This window comes from Sorex araneus, chromosome X (genome assembly GCF_027595985.1).
Source record: "Sorex araneus isolate mSorAra2 chromosome X, mSorAra2.pri, whole genome shotgun sequence".
In the NCBI taxonomy this organism is placed as follows: domain Eukaryota; kingdom Metazoa; phylum Chordata; class Mammalia; order Eulipotyphla; family Soricidae; genus Sorex; species Sorex araneus.
In genome coordinates, this window is record NC_073313.1 from 223,139,948 (window position 1) to 223,162,186 (window position 22,239).

Consider the following 22,239-nt stretch of genomic DNA (forward strand, 5'->3'; position numbering starts at 1 on the left):
ACCTTTGCCCCTGTCAGATAAAAAAGCATAACAATTACTTTGAACCTCCGACTAACCACAGCTGCTCCTCTATGACTTTGTATCTCAGATAAGAGTTTTGCAGAAATCGTGACAGTGATGATTATTGTTTTGAAGTAAGAAGCCCCATGATATACAAGTCCTACAGGCCACATATAGAAACCAAGTCCTGTTTGCTTTTAGTACCGAATGTGTCAACTGTACAGTCTCAGAGATACAGAGCTCACATACTTTTGAAAAAACTGACTAGATGGCTGGTCACCAAATCTTATTACTATGAGACAAAAATCATACCTGAGGAGTTATAGTTGTTTTATAAAATATCAGCACTACTCCAAAGTACACATTTGATGATAATGATACCCATGGGGCAGCTAACAGCTATGTACTATTTTAAGAACAGCCATCTTCCCCCCACCCCAAATCCCAATTTGGGAAAGTTGTCAGTACATATCTCATTTGAAAAAAAGGACTAGCACATTTTGTTACCATTTTGAATAGGAAAAAGTGGAAGTCTTTAATCTTCATCAAGATTCGCACATACTGAGTATCACTGGAGTTTTACTGAAGGTCATGAGCATTAAATCCCTTTTAGTTTTGTGATTAAAATCAAAAGGAAGGCAAGAAAACATCTGACCTTTTAAATTATATACACACACATATATGTATGTATACATAGCAAGGCAGAAATACTTGAAACTCAATTTAAATGGGTGACATGTACAAGTTACCTGGGGGGCGGGGAGGGGAAGCTACTTTGAGTAGTATGCAATTTTTCAGTTGTCTTGGAATACTTGATCAACTTTCATTTCACCTAATCTCAGAATCTGTGCTATCCAATGTATTTGCACAATTAAGCAAACTTATAAAACAAATGGAGCTCATACATCGAGTTTTAATGCTAGGAACAGAGTCTCCAAAATTCAAACCTATTTATATATCATTAAGAAAAAAACATTTTTTTTGGCGGAGTCTGGGGGGTTGTGTGTTTGTTTTGGTGGCACTGGAGTTAAATCCAGAGCAAAAAAAAAGGGGGGGTTTAAATAAAACTTAACCTAGTAACTCAAAGCCCTAGTCATATTTTATCAATTTTATATCAGACATCAGGACATTTTTTTAAACAAGTAATTTGCTGTTTTAAGAATTTAATTAGGACTGAAGAAGTATAAGTTAGGGCACCTGCTGACTGCATTCAGTCAACACCCATCTGGTTCCTTAAAGTACCACCAGGGGTCACTCAGGAGCACTACTGGGTGTGGCCCACCCCCCATAAGAAAAATAAAAGATTTAATTATATATGTATATATATAAAAAATATCATGGCAAGAACTGAAAAGCCATATAAAGTAGCATGTCAGCAGCTTTATTTTTTTAGCACACATAGAATTGTAGATTGGTGGCATTTGGTTAAGTCTAAATTATTTTAACCTCAGGTTCCTCCTTTGCTCTGGGGCCCTATTTCCCAGGAATATAACAGGGATTTCTGCCAGACCCATATATAGCTAGAAGTCTAATCTCTGTTCCCTCTCTGACACTGGCTGGTAGTTTTGTTATCAAGCACTACCCTGGCGTCCCTGGGTCATTTAGTAGAGTATGATAGAACATATAGGGCTTTATCTTGGTAATAAAAGCTATGTTATACATCAAACCATGGACCAAGAACTACAAGACTCATAAACAGTGAATTAGCAGATAAACCAAGCTGGGAAGAAGAAAGAGCTGGATACACAACCTGTACTGCATGTGACAGTTAACAAGATACACAATCCTCTGTATCTATCCTTCCCAATCACCATTCCCTGGGGTGTGGAGTCAGACGGTATGTGTGCATGGGAAAGAAAGAATGTAGTCAGGCTTTTTTTCTGGACATATACAGACATTTTTGGTCTTTTTTCCTAAACAATATAGTGTAACAACTAGTTACAAAGCACTAAAAGAGTAATAGGTGCAAGTAATCTAGAGATGATTTAAAGTATTGCACATTTTACAAAAAGAACTTGAGCATCTTTGGGTTCTGGTATCTCGGGGGTGGGACTGGAGCTTATCCCCTGCAGATACAAGGGCTGATTATAGACTGTGGTATGGGGACATCTTTGATAGGACACTTTTATTTCAATACCTTAAATACTGGCTTCTTCTGAATGTCTTTGGTGAACATTGTCAGAATACAGAGGCTGTTTGGAAGGAAGCTGAGGTGTAAACAAAAGACTGAAAGAATTGTTAGCTACTAGAAAGAAAAAAAAATACTGGCTCTAACTGAAACCACAGAGGAGATCAGAGCAGTGAGTGGCCGGATCTGTTTGGCTGTCACAATCTTGAGCAGGAACTGAGCCAAGATGCTGCGAACTTTGCTGGCGCTTTGTCAGAATGTCCAGAGGAACATAAGTACTGCTTCACACCGGCAATGAAGTTCCAGGGCCACAAAGGCTCTCCGAGGATGTTAACAAACTGCCAGTGCATCTACAAGCTGGGGAGGCTGCGCCCCTCTGGAGAGATTCTTACAGTTGGTGGAACAGCTTGTACCATACAACAACCTGTTCATGGCTTCCATCCCAAGAAGTGGGATTAGCTTCAGTTGATATCCCAGCAATCAGCTGGTTCAGCGGACTAGTGGAGTTTTGGGGGATCAGCATTTATTATAAATACTGTAACTGCCACAAATAAAGCTGTTTTTACCATGGAGGGGCAGGGGAACCCACCAAAACTAACCAAAAACCAGTGGCCAAATTATTATGTAAAAGTGTAGGAATAGGAGGGCCCAAGCAATGGCACTCAGGTCAGGCTTCGTCGGAAGCAGCACTCTAAAACCAGATTTCCAGTGTTTGCAGCTGGAGGAAGGGGCAAGGTGGCATCTTCCTTCACTAGGCTGAGCTGTGCCCGGCCACTGTATCTTTCTCCTCAAGAATGCCAGGACGGGCTGGAGTGATAGTACAGCGGGTAGGGTGTTTGCCTTACACGCGGCCGACCTGGGTGCGATTCCCAGCATTCCATATGGTCCCCTGAGCACCGTCAGGGGCTAATTTCTGAGTGCAGAGCCAGGAGGAACCCCTGTGCATCACTGGGTGTGACCTAAAAAGCAAAAAAAAAAGAAAAGAACACCAGGACAAGGGCAGCTAAGTGCTACCAGTGCAACAAAGAACCTGCAGGTAGCAACTGTGTAGGAAACGTGCCACAGATGGCTGCCCTGCCCTCCCATAGCACTGTCGGCTGGGTACTCTTTTCCAGTTACAGGCCTTTGATCCAAGAAGTCACTACTTTCAGTTGCCTTATGAGTTCTTTGCAAACTACTTCTAGTTATTAGCACATAAAGCACAAATTCGAAGGGAATCAGGAATAAGACGATCTTACTCCCAAAGGAACCCCTTTTGTCAAATTGCCTTATTAGTACCAAAACAGACACAGTGGTGAAGTAACCACAGAGGTGAAATTTATCAGCCCTTACTCAGTTTTGTTGGCATTTCTGGGTTATGGGGAAGCAGACTTCTGTGTTCCAGTTTTAGAAATTAAAAGTTCAAGACAACACACTACATGAACTCAAGGACCAGCAAAAATGAAGTTGTAACAGATTACCAGCTGAATCCCAGTGCCCTCACCTGAGGTTGGTGTGACCAAACAGGACTTCCTGGAGCAGCAGGCCTGAGTTCAGAAGCGCTCCCCACTTCATTTGCAGAACACAGTTTCGTTACCAAATTCTCTTCACTGTAAGACTGAACTATGATATAGTCTATTTTTTTTTCCAAATAGCTCTGTGAAAACATTTTTGTAACTGTACAATAAAAGCTTCGCTGAAACTATGAGTTCTAACTGAAGTAAGCCAATGCTTGTCAATATGATGTTTTGTGTTACACTCGAACTCTCACAGCAAAGATTTAATGTGTTTGATGCATTTATTTTGGGGCATCCCACAGGGACCTTAGGAGGCCTGTGGGTTCCTCCCCACAGTTTTTAGCTAACCAGCTACTGTTCAAGGTGGGGTGGGAGGGTTACCTGCCATCACGGAGACTCCTGGGGTCCTCCAGGGCTGTAGCACCCTGATACCCGAGAGACCATATGATTCACGGAATGGAACTGGGATTGGCCACCTGCAAGGCACGCATCTTAATCCTGGTACTCCCTCTCCAGTCCCTATTTTCCACATTTGTATCAAATAAGTGAATAAAAATTCTTTTATACAAATAATTTATCAGACCATGTAGATCCATTTAGGAGGGATTTTGTTGTTTCTGTGTTGTTTTTCGGGCCACACCTGGTACTGCTCAGGGACTGCTCCTGGTTCTGTACTCAGGGGTCACCCTTGACGGGCTCAGGGTACCATATGCTGTGCAGGAGATTAAACTGGGGCAAGTGCCCCTACCACTCTACTCTTTGCGTAGCCCCCAAAATGAGGAGTTTTAAGAATAAACAGGAGGGCCAGAAATTCAGCACAATGGATTGGTGCACATGCTTTGCAAGTAGGAGGCCTAGGTTCTATTCCTGGCACTGCATGGTTCCACAAGCTCCACCATGAGTGACCCCTAAGCATGGCTGGGTGTGATCCCCAAACCAAATCAACCAGAATCAACCCAGAATCAATCCAGTAATCAAACCTGTGGACTCCCACTGAAGTGTCTTTCAACCCTTATGATGGTTCTGAAACTAGAGAAAAAACTTCAGGGTTCTTATTTTATATAGTACACGTGTAAGTTTAATTAATAAATAAAATCAAAGTTTAAAACATGAAGTTCCTACTTACTTCAGAAGCTTTAATGGCTTTCAAAAATAGGAACTGACAAAGTTTTCTGTTAAACCAAGGTAAATATTTCAGGCTTTGAAAGCCTTATAATCTCTATTGCAAAAGAGCTATTATGTAAAACAAAGAGTACAGTTATAGGCCAATAAAGCTTTATTTATGGACACTGATATGTGAATTTCATATAATTCTCACATCATGAAATATTAGTCTTTGATTAGTCTTTGATTTCTTTCCCCAAACACTGAAAAGAAAAATAACTCCAGATTCAATTTGTGGGCCAGAATTTGCCAAATTCTGCTCCAAAATACCTTAAAAATAGAGTCACCTTAAAATTTTAAATCATTGCTTCCCAGAGATTTAAAAAGATGTTTCAAATCTTCATCAGTAACTTCTTTTAGATCAGCTGGTTTCCACTTTGGACTTTGGTCTTTATCTATTAACACTATCGAGAAAAGAAATAGATGTTAGCACATTTCTGATATTGCCAGAGTTTAATTACTGAACTGACAGAACAACCTTGCATTAGGCATATTTTTTAACAGCATGAGTATATTCTGCAATGTTAAATTTTGTACATTTAAATTTTTCTGCTAAATTAAGCTCCCCTAGAATTTAGATGGATATCAACATACTAGTCATTAGTATAATGATCTCAAGGTTATATTTTTAACCTTCTAAGCCTCATGTCTCTAGTTTAAATAAAGTCATGTGAACTGATCCAGAACTTTTTTCTTCAACAAAATGAAAACTGAAACTCCATGTCATAAAATTGCTAAAACTCAAGTCAGTGTATTGTACAAGGAAAACAGGAGTGAATGCAAGGCCCAGACCAGCCTCATAACCTCCTCCACACTGAATTTCAGGTGGGGGGAAGGGGACCTTATGCATAACTAAATGTGAATTCTATAGTTTTGCTGATTCCCCTAGTTCACACAGCTCTGAATTTAAAGTTCCAGACTTTTCTTCAGGTAACCATGAAACCCTCCTCCTCTAATTTCACACAGTCATCACTCAATAGCCACAGAGTATCCCCACAGGATTTATGAGTATGAGGTAATCTGTAACCTTTCCTTTAAGAAGGGAAGCAAATATCAATATCCTGGTTGTGACACTATTTTATAGTTCTACAAATATCGCCATTAGGGAAGCTGGGCAGGAAGTATGCAGAGCTTCTGTGTAATGTCTTCCCAGTGCATGTGCATCGATTACTCTCACCAAGCTAAAAAAAAAAAAAAAAAAACAACGGGGGAACAGGGTCTAGGCTGAGTGTGGCTGTGGAACGGACACAGACTCACGCATAAAAAAGCACATGGTTCTTGTGAAGTATAAAATGTCTAGACATGCAAGCTCTAGCGTGAAGCTAAAGAACAAATTTAGCATTGCAATGGAAAAAAAAAACAATCTGGAAATCTAAGAGGTAGGCTGTCTCCAGAAGCAGAGGGGAAAGTGGCTTTCTGCAGAATTACAGGTGTGCGGTGTTCGGCTGCCGGCCAACCCAACTCCAGCATTGGGTAAGTGCTGATACTGAATGGTGTGTTAGGATGGGATTGTGATCACACCCGGAAGTGTTTGGGGGACGTGGTGGTGCTGGGGATCAAATCAGGGCTATGCTGAAAAGTGAGACAACGCATACTCTTCATTGGAAAATAGCAGAAAAAGCACCTCACTGTGAATCAGAACTTTGAGACAACCTGGCTTCGTCCCTTTCTCCTTAAAACAACTTTGCATTGGAAAACATTATTTCTTTACGTTTGAGAGGGACTGCTGTAACACAGAGTGACTCTTTCAGCAACATAGCTAAAGAAACACTCAGGTTCTCCTAAAATAAGGGGTCTAGACTCTGGCACACACAGAGTAAGAATATACTGTGTGTGTGTGTGTGTGTGTGTGTGTGTGTGTGTGCGCGTGTGTGTGAGAGAGAGAGAGAGAGAGAGAGAGAGAGAGAGAAAGAGGGTGTGTGTGTGTGTGTGTGTGCGCGCGCGTGTGTGTGAGAGAGAGAGAGAGAGAAAGAGGGTGTGTGTGTGTGTGTGTGTGCGCGCGTGTGTGTGTGAGAGAGAGAGAGAGAGAAAGAGGGTGTGTGTGTGTGTGCGTGTGTGTGTGAGAGAGAGAGAGAGAGAGAAAGAGGGTGTGTGTGTGTGTGTGCGTGTGTGTGTGAGAGAGAGAGAGAGAGAGAAAGAGGGTGTGTGTGTGTGTGTGTGTGTGTGTGAGAGAGAGAGAGAGAGAGAGAGAGAGAGTGTGTGTGTGGGTGTGTGTGTGTGTGTGTGTGTGTGTGTGAGAGAGAGAGAGAGAGAGAGAGAGAGAGAGAGAGAGAGAGAGAGAGAGCTTGTCGGGGTTGGGGGAGGCCCATTATTGAGCCAGGCTGATACATCCAAACATCTAGGGTGAGCATACATGCTTAGCATGCAAGAGGCCTGGGTTCAGTCCCCAGTACCACACCAGTACCACATGGTCCCCAGGCAGCTGAGCAGCACTGGACATGGCCCCAAACCAAAAAATAATAAAAATTAAATGAGTACTGGTTTCTGTAAAACACACAGTCACCTCCTCTGACTAACTCTCTGTCCTCTTAGAGAAGGTGAGCTCAATGCTTACATCACGTGATGATAAAAATCACCCTAGAAATTAAGAGCAATGAATTCTAGAGCAGTGAATGGTATTTATATAACCTTTCATTCAGATGTCTAAATGTCTACTCGGAATCCAGACTATGTTGATCAATGAGACAGGAAAATTAGAGATGCAAAAATAAACAGAGGGAAAAGAACTCATGCGAAATAAACAGTGATTGTAGGGATGAGGACTTATACATTAAAAAGTAACTGTGCACATTTGCTAGAAACAGAATCAGCCATGAGATAATTTAAGACAAGGTAGAAAATATTAATCTCAACTATGTAAGCAGACAACACTGATTATGTTGTATATATTTTTTCCAGCAGTGTTCAGCTGCTCTGGTGCAAGCAAGGAGCTGGACATTTAGAGGCTTCAGCATTGCTAGACCATGGCCCAGTCAGTAGAAGAGGGAACCTGTAGGGGACTTGAGAGGTTTCCAGGCAAAAACTAAGCACAGCTTCCAATGGCCAAAGCAGCAGAGAGTGCTCACATGCTCTGTGGCCCCAGAGGCAGGCCAGGTGGCTGAGAGGGCAGCGCGACCGCCCAACATATAACAAGATTAGATAAATCTCTATGGTTTCAAACACTGGTCCTCCTTTTTTATGTCCATTGACAACATGAAAACAAAAAACTTTGCAATCTTTACAAGAATGTAATATTGACTAATAAAATAACTCATCTTGGGTTAATAGCAGACGCTCACAAGTCCTCCACAGGAAGGAAAAGGCCGTTTGTCACTCACCTGCTCTAACCCCTTCGTGAAAGTCATGGCCTCCCTGTAAGAAAACAGAGGTTAGATGGTGGATTTCCCAGCGTCTCACTGGTCCCAATCTGGACTGTGCCATTCAGAGTGAACCCCTCTGAGAGCCACACTTGCTCACTACCTTTGTTCTCCTCTGCTGCCCATTCCTGCTTCCCTGCTGAGCTCCACTGAGGCTCCCTCCACCCCCCCCCCCCGCCCCACTGTCTATGGTTGCAACTTTGCTTTTCAGCTGCCCCACTTTTCCCAGCCCATGAAATGTTGTCACTTTTCTTTGAAAATATGCTCATCTCCTCCAAGCCTTTTTATCTCTGGGCTGGAAAAAAAATTTAAAAACTCCAGCACCAGTGGAGCCCTGCTACTACCTCTACTGACATTCAGGCTGCTAAATCTGCAGGAAAAAAAAATACCCACCATACAATTTTGAGTGGTTTCACTGAAAACCAATGATCACAAAGCTCACACAGACATGGAATACTACCCAACAATCCTGTTCCCTTTCTCATTCCGAGACAGTCCAACTGAATCCTGCCTCCTCAGCCTCTACCCCTGGCAAACTTAATTCTCATGTATTCTCAGCCCTAATGATCTGCCCCTTCTGAAATGATTTGGCAGATTCACCCACAACTTCCACGTTGCCAACTAATCTACGGGTGCTCTGCACATAAAAAGAGAAGGCATTTTTGTTCAAGAGCTGAGAGAAGAAATCATCATGACTCTCAAATGTTCCATAAAATTCTTTGTGTATTTACAATACTATTTTCAATGCTAAGTTCATAAAGAAAATGTAAAGACTTGCAACTTGCAGCGTACATTTATTTTTCTACATGTCTGCTTATAGTACAGTCACAAAGATGGTGTCTTGAAAGGATTACATTCTGCCTTGAATGCCACATGAGATAGAGGGATTCTTATGCTTAAATGCTAGAAATCAACTGTTGTTTCACAAAGCCTTAGGGAAGCAATATTGCTATATATCTTTCTATTATTATATCACCGTGAGCTACAATTATAAAACCTTCATGTTTGAGTTTGAGTTTCAGTCATACAATGATCAAACAACCATCTTTCTACCAGCGTACATTTTCCACCACCAATGTCCCCAGTATCACTCCCCCCCAAACCCCACTGCCCCGTCCCACCCCTCCCCCTGCCTCTATTTTGTCTGCCTCTGTCAGACAATTTCCCTCTTAATCTCTCTCTACATATGGGTATTAATGGTTTGCAATACAGATAATGAGAGGCCATCATGTTTGGTCCTTTATCTACTTTCATATTGCTATACATCTTAAGCCAATTCCATGCTAAGTTTTCACAGAATAGATTTGCAGGTAGTCTGGGTATTCTTATTTATAGTTTTCTGATTTTCACATGTTCTACAATGAACATTACTTTAACCACTAGAAAATGACATTTTAAAATTCTTACCATACAAGCTTGACTCAGCCGATATTCCATTGTTAATACTTCTTGCAAGGTCTTCGAAGACCCCTCTATGAGTTGCCTCAGTGTGATCTTTAGTGATGTTGGAGACATTTTATTAATTACCTATTGGGAAAAAATATTATTTTACTAATTTTGGATCAACTTATTGTTTAGAATAAACCAGCTGGGCTGAGCATTGATATAAATAATATTTAAATATGCCCCTTACCAGTACTTTTATCCACTTACCTTGGGAATAAGGAGGGATGACAACTTGAAAGTCACTTGCATTCCCGAATAAAATAAGAATGCTAGGCCTCACTTAACTGCAAGAGCAGTTGCAAAAAACACTTCCTTTTGCATTTAGAAATAGTACTGCTACTGTTATATGTGTAAGGGTCACAAATTACAAGGTTCATAAGTCTGACACTTGCCTTTTCCTTTAAAACTAAAACACACATGTCCGACATTTTCACACATGTCCGATGGCTGTCTGAAAGGTGCAAAATTCACTTTTTGAGTGAATTCACCACATCAAAATTCCAGCCTCTTTAAGCACCCTCAAATCTGGCACAGAAATTCAGAAAACAGACTGCTTGAACAGGACCTTACTTAGCAAATTCCAGAGCATAAACAAATGATGGCTGTACAGGAAGCAGTCAGGGGAGATCAAAGCCCAGCAGCTGCTGGAGAAAAGCTAAGATGAGGAGGAGGGAATGGTGATGAATCTGGTTCTTCATAGGAATTTATTCTCTCTCCAGTACTATTTGAAAATAGTCCCCTGAATGCCCTGATAACAATTCTGTTTAAGTTTATCTGGTTGCAAGCCATGTGGAGGATGGCGCTACTGCAAAAGACTGTATACAATTGGAAGAGATTTTCCCCTTCTGTAGCCAAGCAGACAATGGTTCCATTTTGATGAGGGGGAAAAAAAAATCCCCACCATTTTTTTTCTAGCCATATTACCACGTCCATATTGCCACAGGGAACACCCGAAGAACTTCATTCACAATGCTAAAAGATACAATAATGGGACAGACACGGCCATGATTATGCTTTTCTAGTCTAGTGACTAGTGAAACTATGACCTCTTCCCCACAGTACTGCTGGTGCAATTCCATACCCAACCCTCAGGGTCTCAGACACGGCTAAGTGCTGATGCCTCTGTTTCTTGGTTTGATAATGTAATGCCATTACGACATCTCAAAACATAAAAACTGGTCTCTTGCTAAGATTCCTTTGCTGGTTGGTGATTAATTCCACTTATGTGGTCTAAGCTTATGTCACACCTCCACACATACTAGAAAAGACAGGATGGGGATGGGGGCTTCATCTAAGAATGTCCAGAGGAGATAATTCAATGGGCTGTAGTGCACACAGGTTCTATTGCTGGAACTGCACGATCCCCCTAAGCACATGGCTGGAAATACTCTCTGCGAACCACTGGATACGACCAGAGAAAGAAAAAATGTTTTACTGGAACTGCACAAACTCAAGTAATAAAAACACTCCTAAGGAAAACAACAAGAAATAGAAGTGTGATGCTTCCCAACTTCAAGCTACTACAAGGCGATAGTAATTGTAACATAATTATAACATAAATAACATAAATACAAACAGACCAATGGAAGAGGAGGGCTCAGGTTAGGATATATAGAAATTAGAAGGTTTTAAGAATATACAGGTAAACCCTAGATCTCTGATTCATTAGGTGATCTTAGGAAATAAATTTTTGAGTTTTTTCTCAAATAAAAGCTGTCATTTGTAGTATTTTCTAAAACCTATGTTCTGCCAAATTTAATCCCTTACCAGTAGAAGTTCACATATATTCACTATCATTTTATTTTTTAAAAAAACAGGTAGTAGAAACAGAGCTGATACCAACTTAGAGGGTAGAGACAATGAACAGAAAATGACGGCATAAGAAACAAACAAACAAAAAAACCTGACTTGTTCCTTACCATATTCAAAGGAATAGAGGTATAAAGGAATAGGGTATAAGATAAAAAAAAAATAAATGGATGTAATTTTACTTTCTAAAAAAAGACACAACATCATAAAGGGAAAAATAAACATATATATATGTGTGTGTATATATATATATATACATATATATATATATATATCCTCGCGGAGAGCCCGGCAAGCTATCGAGAGTATCCTGCCTGCACAGAAGAGCCTGGCAAGCTCCCTGTGGCGTATTCGATATGGCAAATACAGTAACAGTAACAGGTCTCATTTCCCTGACCCTGAAAAGAGCCTCCAATCATTGGGAAAACAAGAAAGAAGAGGCTGCTAAAATCTTAAGGCTGGGATGAATAGAGATGTTACCCAATGGGATGACAGTGGTACAGTGTAAAAAAGAGGCCACAGCATGTATCAAATCTATGAACATGCCATGAGACAACTTTTCAATCCTTCCAGTAAGAGACCAAAGTTGCTATTACTAAACACTTGTTACCAATTTAAAAAAAAGAAAGAAAAGAAAAAGTTTGTTCCAGCCACTGAGTAGCCACTTAACTGTCTGAGCTGATGTAGTTTCTACATTATAGAGATCAGAGAGGAAGGACAAATCATTTGTTCCTATTACACTGCAGACGTGGTTTAAAGTGCACTTAATTAAAAGGTTTTTGCAAGGCACATGAGAAATCGGTGCCAAACAAGTTACACCACAACACACACTCCTTGAAGTTCAAGAGGACCTCGAAGAGCCTGGTGTCATTCAACACCGTCACCATACTGATTAGGGGTCATGAGTGAGGAGAGGCTGGGGGAAGCTGTGTGCAGAGTGAGGTCCCCCTGAGCTGGGTTTTCTCTGCTGCTCCTCCCACACCCAGCGGTGTGCACATTTGGGTCATGGGCATATCTAAACTGTCCCAGTATGGGGGACTTGTGGGTGAGAGGCAAGTGTGCCCGCCACGAGAGGGTGCTTGTCCCATCATGGCCTGGCTCCCCTGCACCCAGGGCAGTCTGGTTAGGCTCTAGCCGCCCCTGAAACTAAATTGGAAGGAACAAATCAAAGATGAATGAACACATAATTAATACTGCTTAACAGCAAAGATGTTGGGGGCAGGCTTCCTAAGTTTAGTGATGCTTTTATGACTAGCAACATATTGTAAGAAACTGTTGTTGATCTCAACTAGCCTCTGGTGAATTGGTTGTATGGCATGGGCCTTAAACGCAATTTCTGATAATGTTAAGTGAAGACAATGCTACAGGAAGTTTTTAGAGCACAAACAAACATTTGCTTTCTCTGAGGACAAATGGGGCGTAGGAAACAAAATAAAACATAAAATAAATGGCAGAATACTACTGTTAAAATGCACCTCATAAGGGCTGGGGATGTGGCTCAAGTGACAAGGGAACATGGACACACATAGACCCCAAGAGACCACCAGGGGTGGCCCTGCTGGCATAAGCACCCGCTCCAGGAGGGGGCCCCGAACAACTGGAAATAAACCACACCCTTTATGGTTGGTGTTGGCAGGGGGTTTTAAAAGAAGATCTAAAATATCTAACTAATTTTCAAGTTTGGAAAAAACCCCAGTTAAATCAACAAATATAAAAGATCCCTACTAAAGAAATGTTGCATTATATCAAGTTGAATAATATAAGGAGTAGGGTTTTTTGTTTTGTTTTGTTTTGTTTTTGCATTTAGGGTCAGACTTGTGATGCTCAGAGATTACTCCTGGCTCTGTGCTCAGGAATTACTCCTGGCAGTGCTCAGGGGGCCATGTGGGATGCTGGGGAAGGAGCCTGAGTTGGTTGTGTGTACAGCAAGCGCCCTCCCCACTGTCCTATCACTCCAGCGCCAAGAGTTGGGGGATTTTTTTTGTCATCAAAATTCATTGCATGGGGCTGGAGTGATAGCACAGTGAGTAGTGCATTTACCTTGCACAAGGCGGACCCGGGTTCAATTCCCAACATCCCATATTGTCCCCCAGCACCTCCAGGAGTAATTCCTGAGTGTAGAGTCAGGAGTAATCCCTGTGCATCACTGGGTGTGACACAACAAGCAAACAATAAAATAAAATAAAATAAAATAATTTTTAAAAATTTCATTGCAAACATGATCAATTCTTCATAATATGATTATATGATAATATATTATTTTTCTATTATGTAGTACCTCAAATGATTCCAGAGTATTTCTACTTAATAAATAGATTCTGCTGGTGGAAAGCACCCAATCCCTTCTCTTTTGCCCAGTGTGAATTGATTTTTGCTCCAATACTTCCTGTTTCTAATTAGGCTTAGGCTTTCTCTTCTGACAACATTCCAAATAAGTATACAAGACTACTTCTGAGTATACAGAAAAATGTGTATCTGTGTTACCAAATGAAATGGGCAAGAATGTTCACAGCAGCACAATATGCAGCAGTAAAAACCAACAAATACTCCTATGTATCAACTGTATGAATAAAAATATTCATGGTCTGTCATATAATGAATTATAGCATTGGAGACAGACAGCTACATACATGAAAGAGTCTCACAAATGCAGAGAACAAAGCAGCTAGATACCCAGCCCAGGGGGAGGGGGAAAGACAAAGAGACCCAGTGGGACATCTGGGATGCTCCAAATTCATCCTGGGTGTTCTGTTCATCCTGTTTAAAAAAATAAAATCTGAGCTCCACGTTTATGATATCTATATTTTCCTCTACTTCAAAAATAAATTCTTTAAATATACCCACACTCAGAACAGACTCACTAAATTTAAGTTCTCAAGTATAATTATAAGGCCAGTCTGGTTCCCATCTCCGTGGCCCTGTTTCCCGAGACTCTGCTTTTGCTCTCTTCTGCATTCTCCAAATGTTTGTCCTGTGCCCGCATGTTTTGTTCTGTATAAAATACCTTTTTTACCACTTGGCAACTCATCCCATCTTTTAGACGGTAATTAGATGAATCCTCTGGGAAACAGAGCTAAAGGAGAGAGCACATAAAGGGTCCAGCAGAGACACAGGAAGCCTGTCACAGGGTCTGGTCTGTCAGTGCAGTGCAGAGATAAGGGAGGAGGCGCTGCTGCCAGGAAGGGAGCCGACAGCACAGAGATACCAGCACAAAGAAATGGAAAGTTTCTGGCTCGCCTCCTTGGGGCAGTATAAACGGGGGAGGTGGCTGTTCCTTACCAGGATCCCTACCACTACAGAGTGGGAATTTTCTAGTCTTACTTTGCCTTCAATAAAAATGTTACTTCTTGCCCTGCTGATGACCCAGCAGCTGTTGAAAGGTAAATAAGAACCTGGCTGTGACAACAACACTTCATGGGGGGGCGGGGGGGGGACAGTTTGGGCTGAACCTGGTGGTATTCAGAGGCTACTCCCAGCTCTGGGTTCAAAGAGTCATCCCTAGTGGCGCAAGAGGGACCACAGAGGCCAGGGAACAAACCAGGGTTAGCGGCATGCAAGGCACCCGAACCCCTGTTCTGTCTCTGCAGCCCTGTCCTCTGAACTTTTTCCATTCCATCCCTCCCTCACTTTTAGTTTCTTTGAGGGCGACATCTGGTTGAGCTCAGGGCTTACTCCTGACTCTGCATTCATTCATGACAGAGCTGGGAGACCATATGCAGTACCAGGGTTCAAACTGGAATTGACTACAAGCGAGGCAAATGCCGCCTCTCCCAATCCCACTGTCATTTTAGGAACTGTGGACACCACTGGTGCAAGACTCCATCTCAGTAGCACTTGTGATATGGTACTATAAATGGCTCGTTAGCTGCCTAGTCCACGAGACTGAACTGCCCCCTCCCTCTCAGTTACCAGAGCTTCATCTTCACGCCTCCAGAACAGGGCAGCCCCCTACCCACTCAGTCACTCATTCCGCTGACTTGCCATGACACGCTGTGTGTGAAAGCTGCCTAGAGAGACATGAGTGGGCAAGTTTCTCAGAAACTATGGTCTGCCAGACAGCACTCAATAAAGTCAAGAGACAGAGGAACAAGACAGGTATACACCACAGGATGAGGCTAAGCAGCGAGGGGCACAGGTCTTTATGTAATGACACGGCCATTGTGGGAGTCTGGAGGCTCCAAGAAGTGCTCATGGAGCCCAAGACCACCTCTAGGAATTCTTAATCAACCAGTCAGAGCTTCAATGCTCGGGTCCAAGGATGTGGTGCTGCTCAGGCCCCTCAGTGATCGGCATGCACCTGCATCCCTGTACCATCTCAGGCCACAACATTGTCATTTATTTTTTCTTTTTTTTAATTGTATTGAATCACCGTGAGATAGTTACAAGCTTTCATGTTTGGGTTACAATCTCACAATGATCAAACACCCATCCCTCCACCAGTGCACATTCCTCACCACTGATATCCCAGGTATACCCCCCCTTTCCCACCCTCCCCCTGCCTCCATGGCAGACAATATTCCCCATACTCTCTCTCTACTTTTGGGCATTATAGCTTGCAACACAGACATTGAGAGGTCGTCATGTTTGGTCCATTATCTACTTTCAGCATGCATCTCCCATCCCAACTGGTTCCTCCAGCCATCATTTTCTTAGTGATCCATTCTCTATTTCATCTGCCTTCTCCCCTCCGCTCATGAAGCAGGCTTCCAGCTATGGGGCAATCCTCCACTGGTTAAAGAAACACTGCTATTTTTAATTCCATTTCTAAAACAACATTGCTGCTGAAGGTTTGAAGCTATCTCAAGCCTTAAAGTTTGAAGCTGTAAGGCTTCTATTTGGGAAATATCTCAGTATTTGTCATTGGAGTCAAATAAAATTAAGTAGTAGGTAAAATTTCATCCATAATAAGTCACATCATGTTATTTTTAAATACATCATGTAAGACACTGCAGTATCTTGCTTGTTAAAATAGTTGCTTGATTAAAAATTTTAAAATAGTTTAACCATAGTTAAAGAGTATGTTTTGCTATAACTGCAATTTAAGTATAATCATTTTATACATTATAAATTTATATTTGGAAATATTTTTAAGAATTTTCAAACAGTAATCCAATAGAAATGCAAAATACCTAAATCAGAATAGCAAAGTCTACCTCACTAAACTACTGCAGCTCCACAAAAATATTTACTTCTAAATATACTTGCACTATTTAGAGGAAAGTATTACTTAATAACCAAATAGCACTTTTTTTTCCTTGTAGATAAGACTCAGAGTCGATACAAAAGAATGCTGTCTGAAGCTTTTATCTTAAGAACTTCTGATAATTTCTTAAAGGCATCTACAATTTAAGTAAAACAAAAAGACAGTATCTAAAGAAGCAAGTGCTGTTTTTTTCAGCACTGAACAGTGCTGAAAAAACAGTCACTAACAGTCACTAAAGGGTCACCAAGGTCAAATATAAGCTACAATATTGTTTCTCTCTATATATCTATATATACATCAGTCACTAAAGTCACTAAAGGGTCACCAAGGTCAAATATAAACTACAAAATTGTTTCTTTCTATATATCTATATATACATCCGGTCCTATTACATGAGGGACAGACTTGAAAACTATGTTAGAAATATTTCAATAGATCATGCAGAAAAATGATTCTCCACCATGGTATCCTGAATTTGTACATTTCACTTCCCCCCTTCCCCTTCTCCCCAAGGGCTCACTGTGTTAATCAACACTGTCATGAACTTACCTTAATAATGTAATGGCGTGGTGCCAAAGATTAACTGGCTCCCCAGTCTTTAAACTCACTTTAAATATAATTTGGTATATTATTTCATTTTTCAAATAGTTCATTTTGCTGGGGTACAATTTGTTCTCTCATGAAATTATGGAATGTCATTCTACAAAATTCACTTTCAGTGCACAATTCTGCAAGCTGATAGATATATCCAGCTAGGTAACTACTTCTGCAATCAAGACAGAGGACATTTCCATTACCTTGACATGTTCTTTCTTCAACTCTACCCACAGACAACTGCTCTGTATTTTGCTCATATTTTTTTTCTCATGTGCCTTTTCTAGAATCTCATAAAAATACAAGCACAGAGCAGGTGGTGCTTTCTACCGCCCCTCTTTTGCGAGGCTACTTCTCATCCAAGTAGCATATTCATCCAAGTTACTTGTGTATCAGTCCCTAGTCTCATTGAGTAGCTGAACAGTGTTTCACAAGTAAGTATATCACGATCTCCTCACTCATTCTGTGGCTAACAGGGATTGGACTGTTTCTAGTAGCAGACTATTATAAAGTTACTATGAATATGTGAATACATGCATCTGTGTAGACCTGTTTTCTTTTTTCCATGGTAAATACATCACTGTATCACTGTTATCCTGTTGCTCATTGAATTGCTCGAGCGGGCACCAGTAACATCTCCATTATGAGACTTGTTGTTACTGTTTTTGGCATATCAAATACACCATGGGTAGCTTGCCAGGCTCTACCATGCAGGTGGTATACTCTCGGTAGCTTGCCGGGCTCTCCAAGAGGGACGGAGGAATCGAACCCTGGTCAGCGCGTGCAAGGCAAATACCCTACCGGCTGTGCTATGGCTCCAGCCCGTGGTAAGTACATAGGAATGGGATTGTTGGGTCTTATAGCAGTTGCATATTTAACTTTATACAAAGTCGCCAAGCAGCTTTCCTGCTCCCAGTGTGAGTTCTCTACGGGCTCTACCATTACATGGCCTTGATATGCTCCACCTTTATGGAACATATTAGTTACTGTGTATACAATGACAACTGTGACTTTAATTTGTATTTTCCTGATAAAGAAAACCTGTTGACAGGTTTTCATGTGCTTCCTGGCCAATCAGACATTGTCTGATTTATTATGAAGTTGCAAAAATTCTGTAGATATTATTTTATAAGTCCTCTTATGACAGATCTTTTGTAAATATTTCCCCTACACACATATCTTTCTCATTTTCTTGACAGTCTTTCAAAGAGGAAAAGTGTTTGATTTTATTAAGAAACATAAATATATTGATTTTTTTTCCAGATAAATCCGGAGCCGCTGAGCGCGAATCGGACCCTCTGTGCCTAAAGACTTTGATTCCAGAGATCTAACACATTCGGGCATCCAGCGCAGCATCCGATAGCAATGCACTGGGACTGCGAATTGGGCTACAATTCTGTACTGCCGGGGGTGGATTTTTTTTCCTCCCCACCCTGTCTTCCTGCACGGAATGTGGCGGGCTGGCAGCACCCATGTGGCAGGCGCCATCTTCTAGACTCCAAACCCAGAGGTATTCGGTTTTTACTTTTGGGGTTCCCAGGAACTCATGGGAAGGGGGCGTAACCAGCACGCCCTCGGCCCAGATAAATCCGGAGCCGCTGAGCGCGAATCGGACCCTCTGCGCCTAAAGACTTTGAATTCAGAGACTTCTTACAGCAATGCACTGGGACTGTGAGCTGGGCTATGTAATTTCTGGCAGAATTTTCCCTGGACTTTATACAGAAATCCAATAATATTTATTATTGTCAGCAATGTGAAACGGTTCCTTTTGAACAGGTCTGACTTGGGGGGGGGAACTCCAAATAATAACAGTAAGTTTTTGTTGAAATATTGAAGGTTTTTAATGTAGCAGCCACCTCTCTGGACTGTGAACTAAGCAAAAGCCCCACGCTGGCCAACGCGGCATGGCGTACACCATACTATGAGGCGCGGGAAGGTGGATGAGGGTGAAAAGGAAAAAAAAAAAGGGAAAAGGAAAAAGGAAAAAAAAAAGAGAGAGAGAGTTATGTACTTGTAGCAGTGGGGCTACTTATCTCTTCTTTTCCAGCAATGGAAAACTAATTTTCAAATGTAGTAGGTCTGTCTCTATTGGGTGGAAATTCCAACAACTATAGTGAGTTTTGTGTTGAATTATGGAATGTAATCAAGGTAAAGAAAAAATGAAGTGAAATTCATTAGTTATACAGTAGGGGGTAGGGGGTGGGGGCGGGGGGTATACTGGGGTTTTGGGTGGTGGAATATGGGCACTGGTGAAGGGATGGGTATTTGAATATTGTATAACTGACATATAAACCTGAGAACTTTGTAACTTCCCACATGGTGATTTAATAAAAAGTTAAAAAAAATATATTGATTTTTTTTGTAGTCTGTGGTTTTACCTTAAAATACAACCTAGAAGCTCATTTTTTGTCCTGAGGGTTGCCAGCAGCTCAGCTGTGGCTCTGTTCCTTCTAGAGAAACAAGTGTCTTCCTCTCCTCTCCCCTCTCCTCTTCTCTCTCTCTCCCTCTCTTTCTTCCATTATTTCATTCTCATTCTCTTGTTCTCTATCCCTTCTCCTATTTCTTAAAACACAACTATTTTATTTGAAAAACAGAAACAAGATGTAAAGACACAAAGATTTTCTCCTATTTTCTTTTAGAGACATTAAAGTGTTAGCTTTAGGTACAAAATCCATTTTGAACTGTATACAGTGTGAAGAAGTTCACAGGATATGACCTCAAATTATGCCACCTTGGATTAGGGATTATTTTGAGTTAAAGGCCGTGGGGAAGGCAATAGTTATAGCGGGATGCCCTGATCATGCTTTCTTCCTGAACGCACAAGGCACACCTTACAATATCAGGAAGAAAGGATATAGATTTTCTAACCAGAAGCAAGAAAATGGGGGCCAAGAAATGATACAAATCTTGCTTCCAACCTTTATCTTTCCAGTTAACTTTCTTCTTGCCATCTACTCTCCCTAGTTCATACTCTTCTTGGCTCTTTCTTCACTAACTTACTGTTTCTACCAAACTCTTACCGCTCTCTTGAGTCTTCATTCTCTTACTAAGGCTTTCAGGTACATGTAACAATTTTAAAAGATTTATTGTTTATCCCGTGACTCTGCATGTATGCAGAGTATGCAGACCCTAAGAAGGTAGAGGAGAATTTATAAGTACAGAGTCAACTCTTCCCTTGTATTATTGTTCCAGTTGTTCTGGAACCACTTGCTAAGACGACTACGCATTTTCCCACTGAATTTACTTGGTGGTTCAAGCTGTCTCTACACTAGTTATCCCTCCCTCCCCTCATGTCACCCCCATATACATAGCCTCTGGCACAGAAACACAGACTTTTCCCTGCTTTCAGGGCCTTGTTAACTGTTCAGCTTTCCTGAGCTTTTGTCTCTGGTCTTGGTGAATTACCCAAACATATACTGATCAATTATCTTGGAATTCCCAAAAAAGAGAGCTAAGGCAATTTTCCTACTCTCTTATTTTTTGTTTCCTTTAAAAATAACAGTCCTGAGCTGTCTTCATTGTCCAAATCCTAAAACACATGTATCAAAGTTTCAACCAGTTTTATAATTGGTCACAGCAGAGCACTCCTGTAGTATTTAATTGGTCATGTCTGACTCTAGTTTGAAATAGTATATATATATATGCATATAAAACTTAATGAAATAATTACACTTCTGGGTATATATTCCAAAGAATTGAAGGACATCAAAGACATATTTATGACCCATGCATAAATGGGTCTAAGCAGCATTATGTACAAGAAACAAAATATAGACACAAGCCAAGTGCCTATTAACAATAACTGGACAAAATATGATAAATACACACAATGAAACATGTATTGTTCTGCTTTAAAAATAACTGGACACAAACTGCAACATGGGTGAAACTTAAAACATATTCAACAACATAATCCAAATACATGAGGATCCACACTATCTGATTCAACTTAGGGGAAGTACCTAGAACATTCTAATTCAGAGAGAAAGAGAAAGTAAAACTATGGTTGCCAGGAGCTATAGTGGGGGGAGGGGTAGGTGTGGGGGGAGGGAATGGAGGGTCATGATAGGGATGAAGTGTCTGTTTTGCAAGTGTGTGTGCAAACCTCAGCCTTTACAATGACAATATAGGGAAGAAAAAGAGCAGAGGTGAAGAAAATAAATAAAACATTAAAAATTTAAGGTATAAATACTCCATTTGTATGGACATGTTGACATGAGTGCATAACATAAATTACAGCTCCTGTGTTAACATGTTAAACAATTAGCAAGTACATAGAAAAGACTGTGCCATTGTCTACAGACAATCTTTGGGAGAAAAGGAGCCCCAAAGACTCAAGAACAGATGATTGCAACTTTGAACATAAACGAAACAGGTCCTTGGGATTTGCAGAAAAAAGAAAGGAAGCTCTGAGGAGCCACTGGGCTTGGGAGTTTCCCCAGAGACTCACTCCTTAGGGTGAGAATCTTCCTCCAAATGTGTTCAGACCTCAGCTCTCAACATTTTGTGAAGAATACCAGCAAATATTCTCCTGATATTAATCTCTATCTTCCCCTTTTGGTATTTCTAGTTAACATAATGAAAAGAAGTCCTGTCTCTAAAATCGGTCAAGATGTCTCAGGTGGGAGATTTTGGAACCTCACACCACGTTATTCTCGGTATATACTAACATCCTGGAGCTACATCAATCACCAGAGTTGTAGATGGAATTAATGAAAAAAAGAGAATCTATCCTTCCATTGAGAGAGTGTGTTGTGCCTACCACGATAGGCGACTCAGTAAGAACTTTTTTCTTTTTATGTTTTTGTGCCACATCCAGTCTGCTCAGGGGCTGCTCTTGGCTCAGGCTCAGGAATTACTCCTGGCGGGGCTTGGGCAGCCAAGGGGGATGTCAGGGTCAGCTGGGTGCAAGAAAACTGCCCTTTTTTTCTGTACTATCTATCTTTCTCTACCCTAGGAAGGATTTTTTTCTGAATGGAAACTAATGACACTTCCAGAGGACTAGAGCAAACACTGGATCACTCCCTCAGTCCTATCCCTCGG

The 22,239-nt window shown here is 41.2% G+C and overlaps 1 protein-coding gene across 3 annotated transcripts in view; it reads right to left on the reverse strand.

Annotated features, from left to right (window-relative positions):
- Nucleotides 1-1,046: 1,046 nt before the first annotated feature.
- Nucleotides 1,047-22,239, reverse strand: part of HIBCH (3-hydroxyisobutyryl-CoA hydrolase) — a 74,088-nt gene continuing 52,895 nt past the window's right edge. For 2 of the 3 annotated variants that reach the window (XM_055121859.1, XM_055121857.1), the window contains exons 12-14: nucleotides 9,552-9,671; nucleotides 8,106-8,139; nucleotides 4,006-5,192 (exon numbers count right to left, since the gene is read on the reverse strand). In XM_055121859.1, coding sequence (XP_054977834.1) covers nucleotides 5,077-5,192; nucleotides 8,106-8,139; nucleotides 9,552-9,671 — 270 coding nt within the window. In that variant the 3' untranslated portion in view covers nucleotides 4,006-5,076. Of the gene's footprint in view, nucleotides 3,088-4,005; nucleotides 5,193-8,105; nucleotides 8,140-9,551; nucleotides 9,672-22,239 lie in introns of those variants that run through there. The other variant, XM_055121858.1, reaches the window with a different exon arrangement.